General features: G+C 41.4%; 1 protein-coding gene across 2 annotated transcripts in view; it reads right to left on the bottom strand.

Moving 5' to 3' along the window:
- The window catches only part of prkar2aa (protein kinase, cAMP-dependent, regulatory, type II, alpha A), a 42,591-nt gene extending 20,614 nt beyond the window's left edge, over positions 1 to 21,977 (bottom strand). The window contains exons 1-2 of one of the 2 annotated variants that reach the window (XM_070840298.1): positions 21,301 to 21,977; positions 20,108 to 20,391 (exon numbers count right to left, since the gene is read on the bottom strand). In XM_070840298.1, the coding sequence (XP_070696399.1) occupies positions 20,108 to 20,354 (247 nt within the window). In that variant the 5' untranslated portion in view covers positions 20,355 to 20,391; positions 21,301 to 21,977. The remainder of the gene's footprint in view (positions 1 to 20,107; positions 20,392 to 21,300) is intronic. The other variant, XM_070840299.1, reaches the window with a different exon arrangement.
- Positions 21,978 to 22,309: the final 332 nt, after the last annotated feature.

Genomic DNA, 22,309 nt, shown 5'->3' with positions numbered 1-22,309 from the left:
CATATTATACAACTGGTGAACCACATGAACACATAAGCCCTGTGTTTGTTGGGAAATAAATAATAGTACAAAATAAACACTTAAGAGTTTGTCTTTCTTGTGCGAGTTGGGCACTTCAAACCAAAAGAGGAAATAAGCTAGCTTAGTCAGCACAGACTCACTCCCAATGTTTCGGGCGATTTGAAAATGAATCATGTATTGTCTCCAACAGCCACATAAAATGCAGTTTTGTCTGTCAAGAGCAGGTGGACATAATAAAAACAGTGTGTGTGTGTGTGTACATGCTTTTGTATGCTTCAATGTGTGGGTGCGTGAGTCTGAGTGTGCAATGTGTGAAGTGCTCTCCCTACAGTCATGTGGTTGGTGGGGGAGGGGGGTGGGGTGGTGGTGGTGGTGGTGGCTGTATCAAGTGTACGCCTAAAGTTGCCTTGGCAACCTAACACAAAGAAGATCTCATCACCATAACAACTATACCCCCTTCACCCTCCCTCCATCCCCCCTTCTCCTCTATCCAAGTGGCAGATCCCCCCCCTCCCGTTCTCTATCTCTCTCCATCCCTCCCCACACACCCACTCACTGTCATAACTGCATTAACAGATGGAGAGAAGAGAAAGATAGAGGACAGAGGGAAAACCAGAGGGGGAGAAAGAAAAAGACAGACCAGAAGGGGTGAGAGAGATATATATTGTGATGTGAAAAAAGAAATAGACAAACACAGTGAGAAAAAGAGATGAGAAAAGACATAATGGCAAATGCCAACACGATGGCAGTAACGAGTAGTAAGCTACTGTGCACGCCTGTTGATAGACAAAGAGAAAGGAGAGATAAAGAAAAAGGAACAGAAAAAGGGACAGAAAGCAAACTACCTAGACGCGTTATGTGTGTAGGGCAGGTAAATAAGGGGATAACTATTGCATGTGATAACTGGTGATTCAGGACATGTGGAGAAACAGTCACAAAGCAAGAGAGAGATAATCATTTAGAGACAGAAAGAGAGAGAGCCCACTGAGTGAATAAGTGAATAAGGGAAAAAAAGAGAGCAATTCATTCGTCCCTGCCTGGTGTTTTCCATTGATTTCCCTTACAGCCATTCTCAGTGTGTGACTGTCTATCTGCTCAGCCCATCAATACATCAGCCAATTAGCTGTAGGGGAGACCAAAGCATGACTGTGTCCACTTCGCCTCAGACTCTTCAAATTTCAATATTTTACATTTTGCTATTTTTGCTTCAACAAAATGGCTACAGAGTGGTTACAGTGGTAAGATGGATGAGACAGGTGGGAACAGACGAAGAAAAACACATGACAGAGAGACAGATCCGGCGACACGGTCGGTGAGGATTAAATGAACCCTAACCTAAACTGAGGAAGCGACGGCTGGCTTTTAAGTGCGAGAGCTAAAGGCTGATAGGCGACGTAAAATAATTTTGGAGAGGCCTGTTATTTGTCCGCCCACCTGTTGCTGCTCACACCTTCTAACCACTCAGTTTCCTGGAATAGAAACAGTAAAACACAGGGAAATTTTGGCTTTTGCAAAGGAAAAGTCTGTCCATTACATTAGCTACTTTGGCAGCGTGTCAACCACCATTTGGAGCCTTTAGTCTATTTGACAGAATGAGTTTGGCAGAATAAAACAGTGGTAGCGGCTGGATCATGTTTGAGGATGGGTGTGCTGTCACTGAAAATAGTCATGTAGACTATGAATGGTGCTTGCCTATTCATTTGTTGCATGAAATGTAGAAGATTAAGCAGTTGACTTCCCAGTTCTAAAATTTCAATACACACGCAAACACACACAACCTGTTCTTGTGACAGTAAATTATTTAGAATGGCAAATATCATAAACACAAGCCTGTGAGGAGTGGAGGCACTCTCCCATCGCTTCAGCAGCTCACTCAGTGACAGTTCTGTCACCTAAATGGCCAATTTGTGTCCATTTCTAGCATCGGGGGAAGCTGACAAATTCTCCAGTCATTTATTGTTCTTCCATTTTACCCTGATTCTTAATACAGTACAGAGCATGGTGGCATTTTTTATTTGCTGAGAAATGAGTACGCAACTAAGTACAATCTGCAAAAAATAAATACCAAATTTTTCTTTTTATTTTTTAACCTGAGATAGTAACATAACTTTTTTCATAGCCTTTAGGAATAGTTTAGTGTTAAGTATAACTTCAGCATTTATATATCTTGGGTACAAAATGAGGTGACACTATGCTTGCAGCAGCCAACCTGAGCTGAAATAACTAATTTAATCATTTGGGGCAACCATGTCCATCTATGAAAATTAAAACTGCTTGTTTTTGCCACTGACCAGCTTAGATCGTTATTCAAAGTGTCTGGCAACATTACGGAAAGGATCCCTGCAGAGACTGACCTGCAGGATCCTTTTTGTTAAACCAGAAACAATGGTTATATCGCTCTCTTGTAGGCCACCAGACTCCATGAGTGTTACACTTGTAGACACTTTCTGGATACAGTCTGTCAAATGTAAAAACCTCATATTAAAATGAATGAATACTCTGGGACTTTTTTGGGCTGCTGGTGAGAGTGAGTAATTAACAGATATTCCTTTGTTCTCTTTTAACTTCTACTTTAGCTTTTCATTTTTAACATTTTAAAGACAAACTGATTAATCAAGTTACAGTCACACTCATCTCTCTGTCCCTTACTCCATCCAGTCCCCCTTCACTCCCCTCACCTACAGCATCCCCCCTATAGTTTCCCCCTTCATGTCCTCAACAACAGCCCCAAACATCTGTTCCTCATCTATCCTCCCACTCTGTCCCTCTCTCTCTCTTCACCTCCTTCTGGCTCAGCCTCTCTTCTCTCTGCTTCTACTTCTTCTTCCCTCTCTCTCTCCTTCAAGATTCAAGATTCCTTCCCATAATACATTATAAGAGTGGGATTCTTGTGTTTTGGCTCCTTTTGATTGCAGCAATAATAACACAACAATAAAAATACAATATAAGTGACAGAAGTAATGTATGGTGTGTGTTGCACTCTCAAGGCCTGATTGATAATACCAGGGTTAGATGTGAAGAAGGGAGCTTCCCTCACATGTTGCTTCTCCTTCAGACCTAGCAGACTCAGACGTCACTGACAGCCTCTGCTGGCATGCACTCACACAAACATTCCCACATGCACACGCACACAGCGGCTTAATCATGCACTTGGGCACACAGTGAAGCAGGCAGAGCCGAACGCATACGTACAGTACATGTGCAATCTCAAACTGACACACAGGAGGTGAAAGACGCATAACGATTGGCAAGCACGAGAGCAGACTCAATAAAGTACATGATCGGTTCCTACTGCACACCCACATAGAAATCCCTCCAGAATCGTGCCTTCAAAATGCACACGTGCAGCTTGTTCCTACAGAGGAGAGAGAAGTGGCAGTGTCTCCTCGACTGTATCAAACAGCAACTGACTGTGAAATAAATGTGATGAACTAAAATAATATTAATAACCTCCACTCAAAACAGCTCATAGATGATTGTTGAAATTAGCAGTTGTGGCATCGCTTTTTGACACTCTCCAAGACTTAATCCAAGTCTTTCTCTTAATTTTTTCCCTTCTGCTTTGTGTCTTCTCTCCCCAAGACCCTTACAGAGAGGAGCAAAATAAATCCTAAGCCTGTATGTCCTCCCCAGAGAAGATATATGTAGTCTGGCTCTACACGTCAGCAGTCAATGCGTGCCGAAGTGCTGACCTAAGCAGCCTTAACTCCAGGTTCTACAGCTACAATACCAGGCTAATGTGGAAATCGAATAAAAAAAAAATAAATAAAAAAAACGCATAATGTCTGCACTACATAAGTTATATAAATTTGCACACAATTGAACAATTATACAAGCAAGCTGCAAACTTGCAATATATGTGGAGAGATGCATAATAAAAGGCACAGAAAGCAGGTGGTACAAAGGAGGAGTTACAAAACACACACACACACCAGCCTGATTCATAAACACCACAGTGCCACCGCAATCTACCGCTGCTTTCATTACTGTCCACCCAAAAACAGATTTTACATTCATTTCTATAACTGAATGTGGGGATGGGCAATATGGAAAAAATCATATTTGTATAATTATCATATCATTTAACTAATAGTGACATATTTTACAGACATAAATGCATCTTTTGGAATGTATATTTAGGTGTTGCAGCCCACCAGAAGTGAATGAATATGACAGAAACCTCTAAAAGTTTGTGTGAGGGATTTCATTGGCTCATCATTTTCAGTTGAAGCTTATTATCACTGCAATGTACTTATTCTTAAAAAGGATCATATCGCAAGAAACTTCACTTAGATTAATTTGGGTATCGTTTAAATATAATCTGTTTTCAACTTGCAAAAACTCTGAAAAAGCATCCATCGTCTTAAAAATAACATTGTTTGAATTGTCAAAGCTCACAATAAATGCATCAATAATCAGATTTATGATGATCAGTGATCTGGATTCTGAGGCAGACAATTTAACTACTACACAAATGTCAACATACATAGATACCCAGAGAGAAGCAGCAGATTGTAGATAATAAACCTGATGCCATCTTTTGTGTCATTCTTGGTAAAATATGTAGTGCAATGCAGGTATCAGGACTGCTGATGCATCATGTCTGCTGGCAGTGGTGCGTCATACCAGAGCCAAATTATGAGTGTGGAACAACATGTCAATTACTCCCTCCAGCAAATTGGGGCCTTACCAAAAGAATTGGGCATACACTCAAAATACTGAATATCAAAACCGTGCTTTGGATAACATCAATAGGATTATGTTGGTGGTGGAATTCTCCTTTATCATAAACACAAGGAGTTATGTGTATCATTAGTACTGGCCGTATCCTGCCAGCGGCACTTTGTATCATATGAGAGTCAGCTGGGAAAATAGACGTCATATCATTGGAGTCGACGGTGAAGAAATAATGCATTGTAATGTGGGTGGCATAGAGCAAGGCAATATGTTCAGTGGAGCTCCTTGAAGAACTGAGGTTATACTGAGTAGTAACAAAGCAACAAAGACTTGAGACAGAGACTCGACAGTGTAGCCAGATAAGATCAGGCACTTTGATCAGCAGAGATGCTTTTGTGACGAGTGCAGATATTTAACAACTCCAAAACTGAGTCCAGGGGAAACAGCTTTTACACATTTGATGATAAAGTACAGTACGTCTCACATAATGACATAGTTTTCTGGATGAAATGGTAGTGTCAGTAGGTTATACCGTACACTCCCTGTCATGTACTACCACTTAAACTAATAGGAGCCTCCCTCTCACTATGTTGGACACATGCAAACACAAATGGCTGACGCTGTAAGCAGAAGACCTGCATGATATATGGAGTATAAACATGAGGACATACATGAGTTCAATAAGCAAACTCACTGTGCCAAGCTACAGCTTCTCAGCTCTGTGATTTATGGTATTGAGAACTTGTTTGAATGTTGAATTTATTACACAGAAGTTTTAAACAAACAGAGATATGAAGTTACAAGATATCCCCAACAGTGGGGAAGGGAAATACATAAATATACAAATGTATTATAACACACATGAATAATATCTGCACTACATATACCTAAATGACAAAAATACACAAAGGCATTCCCACAAAACATCAACGCAGACACTCCACCATGGCAGATGTACAGCAGGGGTCCATTAGATAACTCAAATGATTGCTAAGTTTTCACCCTGTGTGTTCTGGATTTCCCTCTACTCCATCATGCTGCACAAAAACACTTTAGCATTTTTTTTCTGTTGCACCCATTCTTTTCCCTCGTCATTTCTCCTTTTTTCACGATATTCCTATTTGCTTTCTTGTTTGCTGTAACCTTTATGTATCTTTCAGTTCTCTGTTTAAGCCCATTTCATTCTCTCTCCTCTCTCACAGCTTATGCCTCCCTCGTCCTATGTCATCAAGCTTCCACCATTATTCTCACGCTCAGCACTGTTTCTGTTTCAGTCCCTTTTTCCCACCATGAAACTCCCTTCTCACTCTCTTTACCTTTCCCATTATCTAACTCTGTCCATTTCCCTCCCACAAAAACTGTCTCTTTTTCCCTCTCTCACATTCTCTCTCTCTCTCTCTCTCTCTCTCATTGCCCCATATCCGACTCACTTTCCCAGTATCTCACTCTCTCTCTCCCCCTCTATTGCACTCTTCAGAGGACTTAAGCCCTTAAAAGGAAGTAGCCATGTCCTGCTTATAGCTGCATTGGTGTTAACCCTTTCCCAGCGTCACCAGGTTTGCTGATGCCACTTAACCCCTTAAAGCTTAACATGACCCGACACCCTTTTCTATATTTATCACTGTCTATACTTTAAAATGCCACAAGCAGAGGGCAACATCATCATGTGAAATTATGTTCAGTTGTGTATTACCACATAAAAGTAACAGTATGGTCAAAGCATCTGCAGAGGGGATGTGATGGTGTGTTCAAAGTATCCCCGCGGTTACCACCAACCCTAACACTAATGAAAACAAGAACAAACAAAATGGGATGGACTGTGGACAAAACCGTAAATGAACATGGACAAGTAATGTATAAGCTTCAAGCAAAATTACAGCTTTACCAATATTAATAATTAGGCTTTATCCTGATTTGGCTTTTTTAAAGTGCAACATAAAAAAGGGAACATATTCATAAATTACGTTATGGGTATATTAATGTTGCGGTGATGATGGTAATGAACATAGCTTTGAATTCCTTGAACATAGTTTTTAATCCCTTGAACATCATAATCTTATGCGTGTATACTGTATGTATACTGTACTCAATCCCGCATGGCATTGAAGGCGAAAGGGCAAAGCAAGAATTTCATTGTGCGGTGAAACTTGTTTTTATCTGTGCATATGACAGATGAGCTCAACCATTACAGTAGGCATCACATGACCACAGTATTACGGTAATCTCCATAGGCCTAATCTACAGTAACCCAGCTTGGCCAGTAACCCACCAATAATACTTGAATTGCTAGATAGTTTTTGACCAATAGGGAGAAAATACACACTGCAAATTGCAGTTGCTGCAATGAATCTTACGCATTTGTTCTGGCTAACCTGTTGACAAGCTGCTACTTATTTACAACAACACGGTTTTTATGTACCTGAGCTGCATAGAGCTAATAATTGTTGTATTGATTCTCAGTGGTATCTGCAGTTCTAGGAACCCTTGTAATGTGTCCATCATGCCATACCATCCTTATCACTTATACATGGTTTACCGTGTGACCCGAGCGGATAACACTTACACACATAAAATAAAATCTGACTAAGTGGTATACATACAATGAGTAACTCACAAAATAGACAAGTAACCAAGCTTTGCTAAATAAATGAAGATTACTTCGATTACGTCCCTTGCAAATAACATAATCTGATTAAAGCGTTTACATGACTAATCTAAATTATCACGACATTCACACAGAAATTCCACAGGTTGTATAGCCCACACAATATCAGCCGACAGCAGCTTCTGTTTTATGCTTTGGCAGCAGCAGTAATGGTAGTACACACATGCACATGCCATTTAGCAGAGGCTTTTTGAAAGTATCGTGGAGAATCGTGAGAAAGTGCTTATTTAGTGTCTGTGGAAATCCCCATATGACCCTGATAAGAGTTAATACTATGCCTTCCCAAAGTTACACAGTCACAAGCAGAAGTGACTGTTTTACAAATATCATTAAGTGTGGTATTTTCAATTACTGGACGCTGCATCAAAAAATAAAAATAAAAACAGAGCATAGAGACAAACTATGCTGCATGGAAGCAAGACTTAACAGCTTTCATTATCATCTTAATTCACGGGCACTTACTTACCCTGCTAATTCCTGACCTGACTGTACCACTTTCCTACAGAGGACACGTTGCTCTGAAAGTGAACCAAGTAAGGTCACAGTTCATTGACGACTGCAGAGATTACCGTCTGTTCAGAAGAGTAATGGTAGACTATGGCATCTCATCTTCTTCTGATGAAACAGGATATATCACAATACTGCAGCAAGATAGACTGCTTTGTGTGCTTGATGTCCTGTTTCAGAAAATCAAACTGCAAAAATACTTAATCTGTTCAACAATTACTACGCAAGTCTAATATGTGAAGCATGCGCCCTTGACAGCATTTCCATCTTCACTCAGTTTCTGTTCACAAAATCCACCATCTTATCAGCAACAGCCTGTAAGATTATAAACCTGCAGAACCTGATGAATGTTACCTGTCACCTGTTGAATGTGGGTGAGAGGAATTGTTTTTCTGACCTTATCTGGCATTGAGCTTATGAAACTGGATGCTACAGTGTTCCTGCAACATTCACAGTCTCACACCCAACAAATGATTTATTTCTATCCCCCAGGAGCTTGTTTCATTAAGACATATTGCCTCTTTTGACATAAGGAGAACCCACACGAGTTAGGGGCCTGTAATTATTTTGAGGTTCTGACACATAGTTTAGGAGATGAGACCCTGCAGCCATTACATGAACCAGTATTATCCTAGTAGCCTGGGATGTGGCAAAGGAAAACTGAAAGACATTGATAATTACAATGATTTGGGCCTCATCATGTGGGTCTAAAATGCCATGTCCCCACATGACAAGTACAGCAATACATTTTCATATCTGCAGAACTGTGCTCAATTTATTCACTTGGGCTCCCAGGAATTAAAGACTCTACAAACACACAGACTAGGAAATTAATGGAATTAAAAGCACTGCACAATATCAGCTAAAAGTCCTGTGTCATTGTACAAACATCAAACTGCAGAATAACATTTACGGCCAGCCTGCGGGTAGGAGAGCGCAACATGCTCTCATCAAACCACTGGGGTGTAACATAAACAAGGCCAATCTGGTCTCCCGTTACGTGACCATTTACAGTCACAAAAGAACTCCAAACCACCACATTCTCAAGCTTAAGTTTAGAGTTAGGCCGTTACATAGAATTTGAATTGGAGCTCATGAGTACTACTAGCTGTGCAATGGAACTGAAGAATGTACAATTTTAAGCTTATTACTACAACCAGACATAAAAAGACAGCAATGTTTGACCAGGCACCTGAAGCTTGTGTACGACATGCAAATTGGGTTTCAAGGAGCACAGGCTAGTACAGGAAGGAAGGTTTATACAATACACAACTATAAATATACAACCTAAACAGCAGGGGTAAAGAGTTTACAGTTTATGCATGCTCTCTCCCTCAATGACAACTTTATTCATCACAGTAAACAGTGTAACTGCCCTTTAAGAAGATAAATAATAAGAGGGTTACACAAACACACATTATCAGAACTGCAATTCAAAGACAGTGATATGAAAGTCTGTCATATCAAGGCTATGCAAATAAACTGATAAAAATACTGGTTAAAGAGTTCACTGGAGGGCTGTGAACTACTAGTGACCTCCCACACTCTTTATCTGGATCATGATTAAGCAAGGCCACTGCCTATCACTGTCGCTTTCAGCAGTGATTGGTTTAAAGCAGTTTCAATGTCAGTGGTTTCTATGGGGACCGTGGCTGTGCCAGTTTAGGACACTACGTTAAACCCACTTTTAAAAAGATGGGCTGGTCAGGCTTTTCACTAGCTGGCGAGTGGTGAAAACAGCTGGTGGGGTTTGGCATCCATCAGTAACTCTTACTCTCTTATTGGAAGAAAACAAGTTTTCTGTGCTAGCCCAGTCACAGCCCACACTATACAACATTAAATGAGAGGAAGTGAAACCTCTCATTGTCTCCAACAGTGATGTTACGTTTTCAGCTGTCTTTGTCTGTGGTTATTAGCAACATATCTCAAAAACCAAGTAATAAATTTGAATACCATTTGGTGGAAAAGCATGCCATACTGTAGGCAACAAGGACATTTGTTTTTGATGTGTGTACAATATGATCTTCCATATGACCTAAACCATGTGCACTAGGCGTAGTGTTATGTAAAAGCAAAAAAAAAAAAAAGAAAGAAAAGAATTTATAAAATGTACCCCTATTTCACATGTGCTCGACTGTTCAGTTGACGAGTCTGAATGATGTCTGAGGCAGGGTGTGATACAACCATCAGCGACATGCTGGTCTTTGTCTGTTCAGCTGTCTGCTCCAACAGTCAATTTGGCAGAAAACCAGCCATCATCCCTTTCCTAAAGCTCATACTAGCTGGGGGCTGGGAAACTCTTTTGTTTACTCGATACAGACGCAGGTAAACATGAAAAGTGCACTCTGTTACTTAAACAGATGAGGTGAAAAAGTGCAACAAAATAATCACCATTTCCTATATAGTATATCCTGACACACACCATCACATATTTCGTGCACATTGACATAACCTAACAATCTTCTTTTAATGGAATCCACATTCCAAAATGACCCCATGTACCCGTGAGACAAAACATCTTCACAGATGAAGACATATCTGACAAATTCCAAACACCTTTTTTAAAGAGTTTGCCATCACATACCACACCAGAGCTATGCCACCTCTCCAACCTGACCAATGCTCTGAAAGGTGTGATTCAGTCTGTTTCACCAGGCTGGATTTCAAGAAAGCTCTGAACTAAAGCGCTAAATCGGAATTGATCAATCACAATTCTCCTCACACAGAAATCATGTTTTGCTGTGCAGACACTTGAGCGACATGGATAACCCCGGTTGGCTGGAGTGACCGGCTGTCTGTTTAATTCTCAGTGCCAGCGAGTTTGACAAATCTCCAGCCAGCCGATCCACCTGAGGCCGGTCTCTCACCTGTCTGTCCGCGTGTCTCTCTCTAAATGAGTGGGTATACTGGTAGGTTAAGAAGGGAAAAACAAAGTTCACAAGACAAACATATTTTTAGGAATACCTCTCAACAATATCTAAATCCTGTCTGCCAAAGTAGCTGAAAGGGTTGGTAAACTCAACATCTAATGTCAAAAATGTACTGTATTTGGCTGGTGTTTGACATTGGCTCTAACGGACTAGTTTCTCTCTCATTCAGTGTCTTCTCATTCATGTTTTCCTTCGTTCTCTACACTTCTCCTTCTTGTTAATTCTCTCTTTCTTACAGTGCCAAAGACGCTTTAACCCTAACCCTTTCTCTCTCTCAAAGCCATCTTGTCTAATGAGATTGGGCCTGTACAGCGAGACCAACACATGCAGAGCGGGAGAGACGGGGGGATTGAGAGAGCGAGCGAGTAGGTTCAGAGGACAAAGGATAAGAGACTGATGGCCGACATGTAACAACAGACTGACAGACAGATTAAAAACAAAGATGTGACTGTCAATGCTTTGGAACTGCAGAGACCTAAATGTGTCTGAAGGGTGAATTTGGGGGGGAAAAAGCAGCCAGGGATGTGCAAGAGCGTGACAGAACCATGACGTGTTTTGTCAGTCTGTCACTCTGACCATGCTTAAAACCAATGCAACCAACCCCACAATGGAGGACAAACTGAACGTGTTACTGTGACCCGTTTTCACAACCTATTTTTGTACAAGTGCAGGGTAGAAATTTATTTTAAAAAGGAATGCTAAGTAACCAAGTAGTGCAAAATCCTTGGCCAATTCACTCTTATCTCACATTGCTAGGTTGGGAAACACTGACAAACAAGAAATGTCGGTGGTAAGTTTATCTACTCTTACGGCCACCATGTTGCGTAACCCACCATTGTTAATGATGTTCTGGTGAAGCAGGATAAAGGGCTAAATTTTTTAATCCATTCATTGACTATATTTACATTACCAGCAATGATCAAACTATTGATCTTATTCTAAATAGGCCTAGGCCTATTTGTAAGCTGCATCCATGGTTTTCTTATAGAACCACCTCATTTATATTCATGCTCATGAAAAGCCTGATAAATGAGGCCACCATCTCCACATTACAACATTTCAATTTGCCCCTAGTATTCAGCCTTCAAATCTTTGCCATCATTTTTCTACTATGGTTTACCCTTCATGCAAATTATGCAAAAACATTGCCCCAAGCTCCCTTTTTTTTTTTTTTTTTTTTTTAAACACACATGAGAAAATTCAACTGGGAGAGATGATTGTCCCGAGGAAAGACACAGTGGATGGAAAACTGCCACACAGGAAGGATGTTTGTAGAGAATTAAGTAGCGGCAAAGAGTGCTTGTAAATGACAAAACAATGGAAGATAATAGTGATGTGTTTTCGCAAGGGACAATCTTGTATGTATCTGCCATGTATCATAAAACAGTTAGACAACCAGATGCGTAACATGCAGTATCGTTCTAATTGGGTGGAATATTGTTGTGCTTGGAGGAAATGAAAACAACTGAAATAACTGCCATTTGTCAAACAGGATAGTTTAAAGAAAAAAAAATCTTTGTTTCTCATAAAAGGCTGAGGATCTTAAGCTCCCTACTGAAGTCACTCCTCCAGCCGTCTGGCCAAATGTAGAGCTAGTCACAACATTGATTGCTGGAGGACTGATGCTCACATCCTCTGTAATTTGACCACCTCCTCAGTCCTATTCTGTCTTGTTTCTTCTCATTCATTCTCTCTTCATCTCTACATCTCCCTCCCTATCTTTGTTCCCATGACCTCCTCTTTTACCCCCCCAGTTATATATATATATATGTATATATATATATATATATATATATTTATTATCTCCAATAAGTATTTCAGTGAATGCATTAATCAAATTCGCAACTGTGCCGTAATTATTCAGTAGCAAAGTGCTTCCATTATTGCAAAAGCATCTTTTGTGCCTGAATTTATATAACAAAATGTACATTAGTAATAGCCAACTGTTATGCTAATGCTAAGCCAAAGGCTGATATTCAGTTTTAAAATACTGGATTTTAAGATTAGACTTAAAAAGGTCTTACAACCCCTCTCTGTAAGAGCATCGTCCACTGTGACTCTATGCACCCTCCTATCTCACTCATCCATAAATGTCTCTTTTTTTCACCCCCTGCCCTCTATAACAGGGGTCATTTGGGGTCCATGGCCATTCAGTGTTTCTCTTTAAACATCACCCACTTGTACAAGGCTTTGATGCAAAAATTTAACACAAACATCAAAGTTATAAATCGCCATCTGAACCTGGTGCTGAAAGCAGCGGTTCTCCACCAATAATTTGCACTCCATTTCCTCTCCTTTTTCTGGAACACCTTCATCCTCAATTATTTGTACAGGAATTAAAACAAAATTAAAAAATACGCAGGAGATAAGATCGTCTCCATTAATGGGACATGTGGCTTTTATCCCATGTCCCTGTCGTAACTAGCAATGCAGTCTGAGGTCAGGGGTAACTTAGAATGGTTTGTAAATTCACAATAACAAAATGCAGACAGAAAGGAAACACAACATATCCTCTCTAATCTAGATGACCCGGAGTAAGAGGTTAACAAATTTACATAAATGTTTTGGATTATTTTCATTTACAGTCATTCCAACCTTCATCTGGTTCAGTAGGTGGTATGTCAGAGAAAGCTTTAAACGGACTGGCGAGGCAGTGGTCAGACAGCATCATGACCTAGAAAGACAGTGTGTGTTAGATCAAGGGGGCGGGGGGCGTGTGAACTCCAAACAGGGGCACCGGAAGAGGATGCACAGCCACTGGCTAAAGGCCTGCCAGCCCCCTCCATTTCCTTGTTTTTCTGCAGTGCCACTAGAGATGACTTGAGGACAGAAAATGAGGAAGTACCAAAGTTCAAATGATGTCTATCGGTAAATGCAAGCAAACCAGCCCGCCCTCACTGCCTCATCTATCTTTTCTCCATTCTCATGAGGGGTTTTGTCCTTTCTTTTGTCTATTCCAATGTGTTCTTTCATTGGCTCAGGTATCTGTATTTTTTTGTTTCATTTCTCCTGGTTTTGACTCTGAACTCCAGCTTGTCACAAAAGTACTCTAAACTCCTAATGACAAAAACAAACAAACATGCAGCTCTTTTTACGTATTTTCGGCAACCACAAAAATGACAGCTTACATGAAGATTAGATAAAGACGGCTACAATATTCGAAGAATCTTTGAATAGTTCGCAGTGACTACTGAATGGTATTTTTGCTTGAAATGCACATCCCCAGTCTCTAGGCATCATCGTTAAGGAACATGTTAGAAAACATTATTGTAACAAACTGGTACAGACAGGGATACAAATGCAAATGATCCATCCAAGACCAAAGAGTCACGTACAGAAATATGCTGACGGGAAGATACAGATGTAGAAAAATGCAATGGCAAGATAGAGAAGAAGACAAAGTGTGACGCAGAGAAACAGGTGCACAGAGAGGTAAGATTAAGAGATAAGACTAAAAAGAAATTCAAAGAAACGGACTCAAAAAGATAAGAAAGACAAAGGTGGATGACAGCGAGCAGGTAAGCAGAAAAGTAGACGTACCAGCAGAGTGGCTTTCAAAGGAATGACGCAAAAGTAGAAAGACAAATAAGATTAGAGTATAGAGAGTGTGACCAACAGGTAGAGAAAAACAGACATGCATGTACTTTGGTAAGCAGAGGAAACAATATCAGGAAAAGGGACTCATACACACCCAGAAAGTTCAGTTAACAAACATTCAGGTGAGACACTCAACTGGGTGGAGAGCCAAAATGAATGTTCCTAAGAGTTTTCTCTTTCAAATGTGATAAATACATATACGACTGAATGAATGAGTACAGGCAGAGAGAAAGCATGACAAGAAGTCAGAGAGACGGACAGGTACGTATTAAAAACAGTCAGAAAGCCAGGCTGAGTAGCATGAGCCGTCTGAGGGCTTTTCCACTTAGCGCTGTCACTCAGCCAGTCCGGCAGGTCTCTGTAGGGATGCTAGGCTGCATTATATTTGTCTGCAGGCTAAACACACGCTGGACACACACTGCAGCCTGCTAATCAGGTCACCTGTTGCACAACACTGCAATGAGACCAGCCAAACGCACGCATGTACACACACACACACCTATACAGACATACACATGTAAGCACACAGTGACGGGCATTTGCACACGCATGCGCTCCCGCTCCCTTTTAATCGCTCATACAACTGTGAACACACACACACACACACACACACACACACACACACACACACACACACACACACACACAGAGTAGGGAAATTAATACGGACATCTCAGCTCTGCTTATTGCACTAATTACCAGTGCCTATAGGGGCTGACTATAATGTCCATTTAGACTACTGAAGGGAAAATGTCAAAGGAAAACTGGATTAAAAAATAGCAAAGAACTGAATGACAGCAATATGTGGACTGGAAGGCAATACGATACAATCAAAACAGATTAGAAAATAGAAACTAGGACTGATAAAAGAAAAATATAGGGCTCCGTTTCTGCCCTTGCTATGTATGTTATGTCATTTTACTTGATCTACTGATCACACAGCCTAATTGCTATTATAGTGGAGGTAAAGAGAAAGATAAAGAAAGAGGGAAACAGAACAGCAGGGGGTAAAGGGAGGGACAGAGCTATGGAGTCATTGTGACAGAAGCAAAGTAAAAGAGTACAACAATGAGGAGGAGGTTATATTCTGAGGGGGGAGACAGAAAGAGGTCAGAGAGGCAGCATTTCACCACACTGTTTGTGATCATACCCCAACCCACACTGACCCCAGGCTTGACAACAAACAAACACTGTGCATACATGGACGTGTGTTTGTTGGTGCGTACAGTCCACATAGACTCTTGAATTTTTGGCTACACTGGGAGCCTCCCAAACATGGGTAGATGATAAATCTGTCATCAGGCAGACCTTTGCAGCCATGTGGACGCAGAATCTATAAATAACGCTTCGGAGTGCGTCTATTGGTGCATGATGCCGTCAAGTTAACGGAGAAGGACATTTATATTGAGATCATTTATATTCCATCACAAAAAAAAAAAAAAGAACAAAAACACCTGATGGCACATATAATTTCTCACCAGAAGAATAATACAGCAACTGAATTTAAGATCTAAAACCAAATGCTGTGCTGTATTTCAGATCATGTCAAAGTCTTGAACATAGTTAACAAAATTACAGACATTTTAAAACTTCTCATAGTTCTTCTTATAGTTAGTTTTGGTTGAAGTCAGTGAGGAATGGGCCTCGTGTCATATTTTTACTGGAGTGTTTAATAACAACAGAAGAACGCCGACCATCTGGGAAAACTTGCACTTACTGGCGCAAGAGGGCTGCTGCAATGAAGAGTAAACACTTTCCTGGCTTCTGTTGATATCATGCATCTTCCCAAGACCTCTGCTTTCAGAAAGCCAGCGCTTATAAATAATCACAACACAGCACACCTAGGTAGGATTTTGAAAACACTGACTGATGCTTTTTAGGAGAAGAAAATACTCTGCCAAACAGATTAAAGCATTTTGGAGGTAAATCTTCCAAAGTTCTTTGATAAATAAAGTTTGCTGAAATTTCCCATTCAGCTGTGGTAAACACTGCATTGTCCAGGATGAACAAGAGCTAAGCTTAATGTCTGTTATGTATCCAAGTGACTCGTCATCTAGCTACAAAGCTTTGTTATGTTCTGTTGAGAGTTAACATGAGCTGATTTTTTCTAAGAGTCTCAGCCCCTCTCCTCCCTCAGTCGCTTTTTCATATAGCTTCTGCTTTCTCCCTGCTGTCTTTCTTGTAAAAACACATTTCACTCTTTTCCATTATGATTCCTGGGACTCATCTGTCCCTCCATCCATCTTTTAATAAAAGGCCCCACTCATTTAAGTCAGAGGCATCCATTCATCCCCTCCCGTTTCTCTCAGCGAACACACACTGCCAGACTGACACGGGACCGGCCACCTCAAAGGAAAAGAAGACCTCCCTTGTACTGCACCTTTTTGCATTTCCTCTTTGCATAAAGCCTGCACTTTCCTCCATGGCTCTTTGTAACTCAAGTGGACGCTGAGTAAATTGGGAAAATCATACATTTCACCTGGATTGACCAGGTAAGCCTATTTAAAGAAGACAGCAGGTAATATTTAGAGCACTCGGTTTTAGTCAAACTATGCTAAATTCTTTCTTACATCTCTTAGTTAACAGAGCCCATGTCTCAGCCTTTAAGTCAACTGTTCAGCAAAATACAGCAGCTCTGAAATAAACATTTATTTCAACCTGTCGACCATTTGTTAACTGAAGCTCAGCCTCGACACAGAGAGGGTTACTTAAAAATCTTTGGCCCAACATGACTAGATATGATGGCGGTGCAACAGTTTGTATTCAAAACAAGATCTACTTTTGTAAAGCAGCTTAGGCCTGTGTAGTGATCCTGCAGTGGATTTAAGCAGGGAGAGTTCGGAAAACAAAGCATCTAAAATAGGACGTCATGTTTTAGGAGTATACTGCACTATCCATGGGAATACATTACCAGCTATCTAACTCATTTTCATTTTAGGCGTTTTGTCAGAACACTCATACACAGCGATTTTCCTGCAGCACAAATGAAAGGTTAAGAGCATACTGGTGAATCATCATAACTGTAAGTAGGATAATAAAAAGACAATAAAAGGGGTGTCAAGATTTTTTTTTACATACAACAGATATAACAGATGCAAATTATGTTCATGTTACACAACTGGCATTTCACCTGGAAACTCTCTAGACTTTTTTAAACAAATCCAGTCTTAATCATAGATCTAGTAAACACTTCTCCCATTACTAAGGGCTGTTCTTTGCCGTCACAGCTCAATACAATATTTCACAACGGCCATATTTCTTAATCAAGAGGTCAGAATCCAAAATGAGTCATTGGCCTACTTGTAGAGGGTCACTGCCTGGCAAACACAGCATTAGTTTTAATGAGCTGTGCTCTAACAGCGAGCAAATGACTTCCTCTTAACTCTTCAGTTGAATTAGTTTTCAGACCTCTAAAAGACTTTATCAAAGTCAGACCTTAAAGACTGTGCTCAATCTTGACACTAGAATAAAACATAAAACAATATTTTGTTTGGTATGTGCATTTTTTCCTTTTATGGGTAGTGTATGGTGGACAGCTGAGAGCAGAGGAAGAACTGAGATAACATCCAACACACTGCCCAAAACAGACTCACGCCAGGAAAATAGTGGTTACTTTGCCAGCGTCTGAAAACCCTCTGGTACAGAACACCCATATAACTGTATTACTGACATGCTTTGCTTTCAGCTGCATACAGAAGTTCGTCCTTTGTACTCCAGCATTTGTATTCCTGGTAGTGTGACAGTACTGTTTTATTGTCAGTAGACAGTTCTGTGGTGCAAGGGTTGAAACTAATACAATCAGGTCAGGTATGTATCATCGGTGGGAATAACTAAGAATATCCATCCACATTTTGCAATCCCGAGTTTAAAGTTATTTTTGTGTTTTCTTCACAAGACCAAACTGTCTTGGAGCATGTGCTGTTGAACTAGTGGCACTATAGTACTCTTTATACCTATAGGCTACAACAGTGGTCAGGCAGGAGCACATGATGTCTTTCATTATACAGGCCTGTGTTGTTCCCGTCAGAAATGAATGTCCCCTGGGGGCAGTGAACACAAGCCTGGCTGGATAATCTACTGTCATGGAAGTCATGTGTGTGACCCACAGCATCCTGGCAAAAGCCTCTCCCTGGAGCACAACAATATCAGCTTCCTATCTTTTACTGCCACCTTGGATGAGGTGTGGAAAATGCTTAACAACTGATCGCTAATCAGAATGTACTTGGAAGAATTGCTTCATGGCGTCACCAGACTGGAATTTGAACGGGCTTCAAATCAAGCCATAACACATCTGTTAGCCTTCACAAGCATGCATGTACACACACACTCACAGACACAACATGTGTGCGTACATACACACTGCTCCCTGAGCTGAGGTCACAGCTGTTTGACAGCAGCCAAACCCCACTTGTGAGAGCATAGAAACAGAAACTGTAATCCCCCTTTTACCCTGAGCTAGCTTGTACCAATCTACAAGGTTAGCCAATACTGCTGTCAGCAGAGATGCACATGCGGCATGATAAATACAGTAAAGAAATAAAAGTAGGACTAAAGTTAAAAACAAAAAAATACATTGCAAAAAAACCAAACTTTGATGAATTCCTAAATTCACAAAGCTGTTTACTATTTTGCCCAGCAACTAGATACTAGATACACTCCACCAGTGCTTCAGTATCTGCCAGCCATACCGACAGGAGAGCGGCCGTGTGAGCCATAATTAGTCTCACTCATACTACTAGATATGAAAAGCATTGTGACATTTCATCACTAGCTTAAAAATTGTTACTTGCACTTCAGATACACCTACGATAGATTCACATATCATCACATTGGATCATCACAATGGATGAACTCATTGAGAAAACACAGAATCCCCATTCACAAGGTGACAGCCCCTGGCTCCACAGCACACTGATGTGATCTAGGCCACACTACTCTCAGCAGCGCAGAGGAGTTGAGCTATGGGATAGCTTACATCTTCTGCCAGTCTGTCAAACAGAGGGGAGTGATGCAAAAGAGGCATCGCTTCCACTGAACCATGACAGTTAGAGCTACAAAGCAAAAGTTATACAGTTCATGAACTTTGAAATACGTTTAAGAAAAGATGTATGCATCTTATCACCAAGATTTTCTTAGAAATTCCAACTCTACTTCGATCATCAACTTACTACATAAAATGTTAAAGTGGTAAAACCAGCTTGTTTGCTGATAGCAGTTGTAAAATTTGGCTGGGCTGAAATATTTTCCTCACTACTTCAAAAATACTTCACATTTTTTAATCCCTGGTCACTATAGCTCTCAGTGTATCTACAAGTTGACTATTTTACAAGGCTTTTCAATTTCACTAAATTGAAAAAAGTGGAATGCTTTCATGAAGGTGTTGTCTGAAATGGTTCAACTGGAAAGCTATGCTAAATGAAAGGGACCATTTAAGGCCTTGAAACTAGAGAGTTCAAATGAACACATACAGAGTACAATTTTAGATCCTTGCAGCCACATAGATAATGAGAATGGAGGAGACCTAGATTAGATGAGTGGCAGATGAGGGCGGCCTAGCTCAACTGTCTGTCAAGCAGTCCTCACCTTTACCTTGTCTCTTTCACTCTCCAACCCCCCCACACACAAGCACACATACGTTCTTTCATTCTGTCCTGCTCACTCACATAGACGTGTTCAGCGTGACGATCATAACGACAAAACATCAACTTACGCTCAAAGTCGGAATCGTCATCTTCATCATCCTCTCCATTGGACTCTGTTTGCATCGGCTCTCCATCAAACATCACTCCTTTCCCCGTCTTGCCACCAGCACCGGCCCCATCCTGACTTCTGGTGTCCCGCAAACGGGTGAAGTACTGTACTGCAAAATCCACCAGGTCTGACGGCCTTTGTCGCAGCACCTCCACAGTGTAGCCCTGAAGCAGTTCTGTCAACCCCACTGGTATCTCAATACTCATGGCTGCGCGTGGCTCAGTGGCGGCGTTTGCTATCTATCTACAAGAGGAAAGAAAAATGAATAAGACTTTGAAACAGAGTAATACTTGTGTTGGAATAGAGGGCTGAGATGTGGTTATGGATTGGCCAATTGTTTATGTGAGCAGCTGACTTTGACTCCCACTATGCCAGTACACAGTGAGCAGCATGTGAATGTTAAGTGACTGATGACAGCTCTGCATGGCAACTGGACTGATCTGGGACAGCCTGGCTAACTGAAGAAATAACCATCAGGTTTGACAGCTGAGCAGACTGCACAATGACATTTATAAGCAAGGTAGTGTAATGCCGTTCATGAAGTGCTGCTTTGACATTGTCACTGAGCGGCCACTTTATCAAGGGTTGAGCCAGGGAACACACAGTCCCCACAGCTGCACCAAACAGATATGAGCCCAACGTTTGCCATGAAGGGAACAGATAACCAGTGGTCTCAGTAACACTAACAATACTGTTTTGCATCGTCAGGAACTGGACTGTCAACTTGGGTGTGTGGCCGGCTGGAAGTAGCTAGCAAAGCAGCTAATGAGCTAATACTCATGACAACTGGTTTAACGCGCTGCTCGATCCACAGACAGACGAGTTGATCACTTAACTAAATTAACCTATCCAACTTAACTAACAAGGAATGGCTGCAGCAAACGTACAGTTAGTCAAGCTGCGATTCAAGTGCAGTCTCACTTGCAGCCCACCGGGCATTAGCTATCTTGCTAGCTTATGTGCCACCTTCAAGGAAGCCTTTACCGTTAGCTTACGCTAGTTATAGTATGGCGCACAGGCTGTGGCAGCTAGCCTTAAGCCACAGATAAGTGGCAGGCTGGATAAACGTTGCCATGCAAGCGCAGCAAGTTGCACCGGGCGGGTAAGCCGTTTGGTAGGCTAACTTAAGGTTACCAACTGTGTGTCACTTACATGAGATTCTGTCTCCCCGGCTAAACTAGCCAGTCCCCTCCTTCTCGGTGTCTTCCTTGTTCTCTCTTATTTCGCCTCTTCTTTTTAGCCAGTCTCTTTGCCAGTGTAGCGCCCGTATCCCTCCACAGAAGACACTCGTCCAACGGTAAAGCCAGCAATTTTACGTTTTGGCGTCACCTAGCTAACGTTTAGCTATTTTAGCCAGTCCAGCTGTACGGCGATGCTGGCTAAGTTGAGAGGGGGGGAGGAAAAAAAAAAAGCTCTCGACTTCACCGCTGCAGCTTCTTACGACGTCCACGCACTTGGTGAGGGTGGGATTTGCTGTGGCAGCAGGGAGAGCGGGCTAGCTGGCAGGCTAACTGGCGGACTTGCTAACTACTTGTTAGCAACTGCCTGTCTCCTTTTGGCAAGTGCCTCAGCGACTCCACTCCTCCTCAAGACACAAGTAAGTCAGCTGCTGCAGCCGGGTGACAAATCCTAAGCTCAGCGTTTACGGCGTTGCGCCACACGGCCGCTAAGTACAACCTTGAAGTGTCGACGGAGCCCCCTTTTTTATTCGCGTTATTCCAGCAGTATGTCGGCTAATTTACAACAGCAGAAGCCTGCGGAAAATGAAGTGACACCACGTTTTCTCCCTCCCGGCGAAGTACTCCGGCTTTACACGCACGGATGAACCGCTGGCTCCAGCAAGCGTGAGGAGGCGCGGTTAGTCAGTGAGCAGAAAGCGTTTGACATTGATTGGCAGGAAGCGTGGCCAATCAGAATAAGGGATGAAATCACCCCAGCCAATTGGATATAGTTATGTAAGTAGAGGCGGGATCACAGGCAGAGCCACAAATTTTGTACCCTCACATGAGGGCCACACCTACAGAGGTGGTCTTGATGATTTGGTAGAAATCTATAGAAATTATACTATAAGAGAAACATAAGAGCTCAAAAACAAGTTGCAGCCCACGTGCATCGATCTGTAAAGGCTGTAAGAAGGTATGTTTTTAAAAAATGTGTTGTC

Source organism: Pempheris klunzingeri, chromosome 11, assembly GCF_042242105.1.
Source record: "Pempheris klunzingeri isolate RE-2024b chromosome 11, fPemKlu1.hap1, whole genome shotgun sequence".
NCBI lineage: Eukaryota > Metazoa > Chordata > Actinopteri > Acropomatiformes > Pempheridae > Pempheris > Pempheris klunzingeri.
This window is presented reverse-complemented; position numbering and strand designations above follow the sequence as displayed.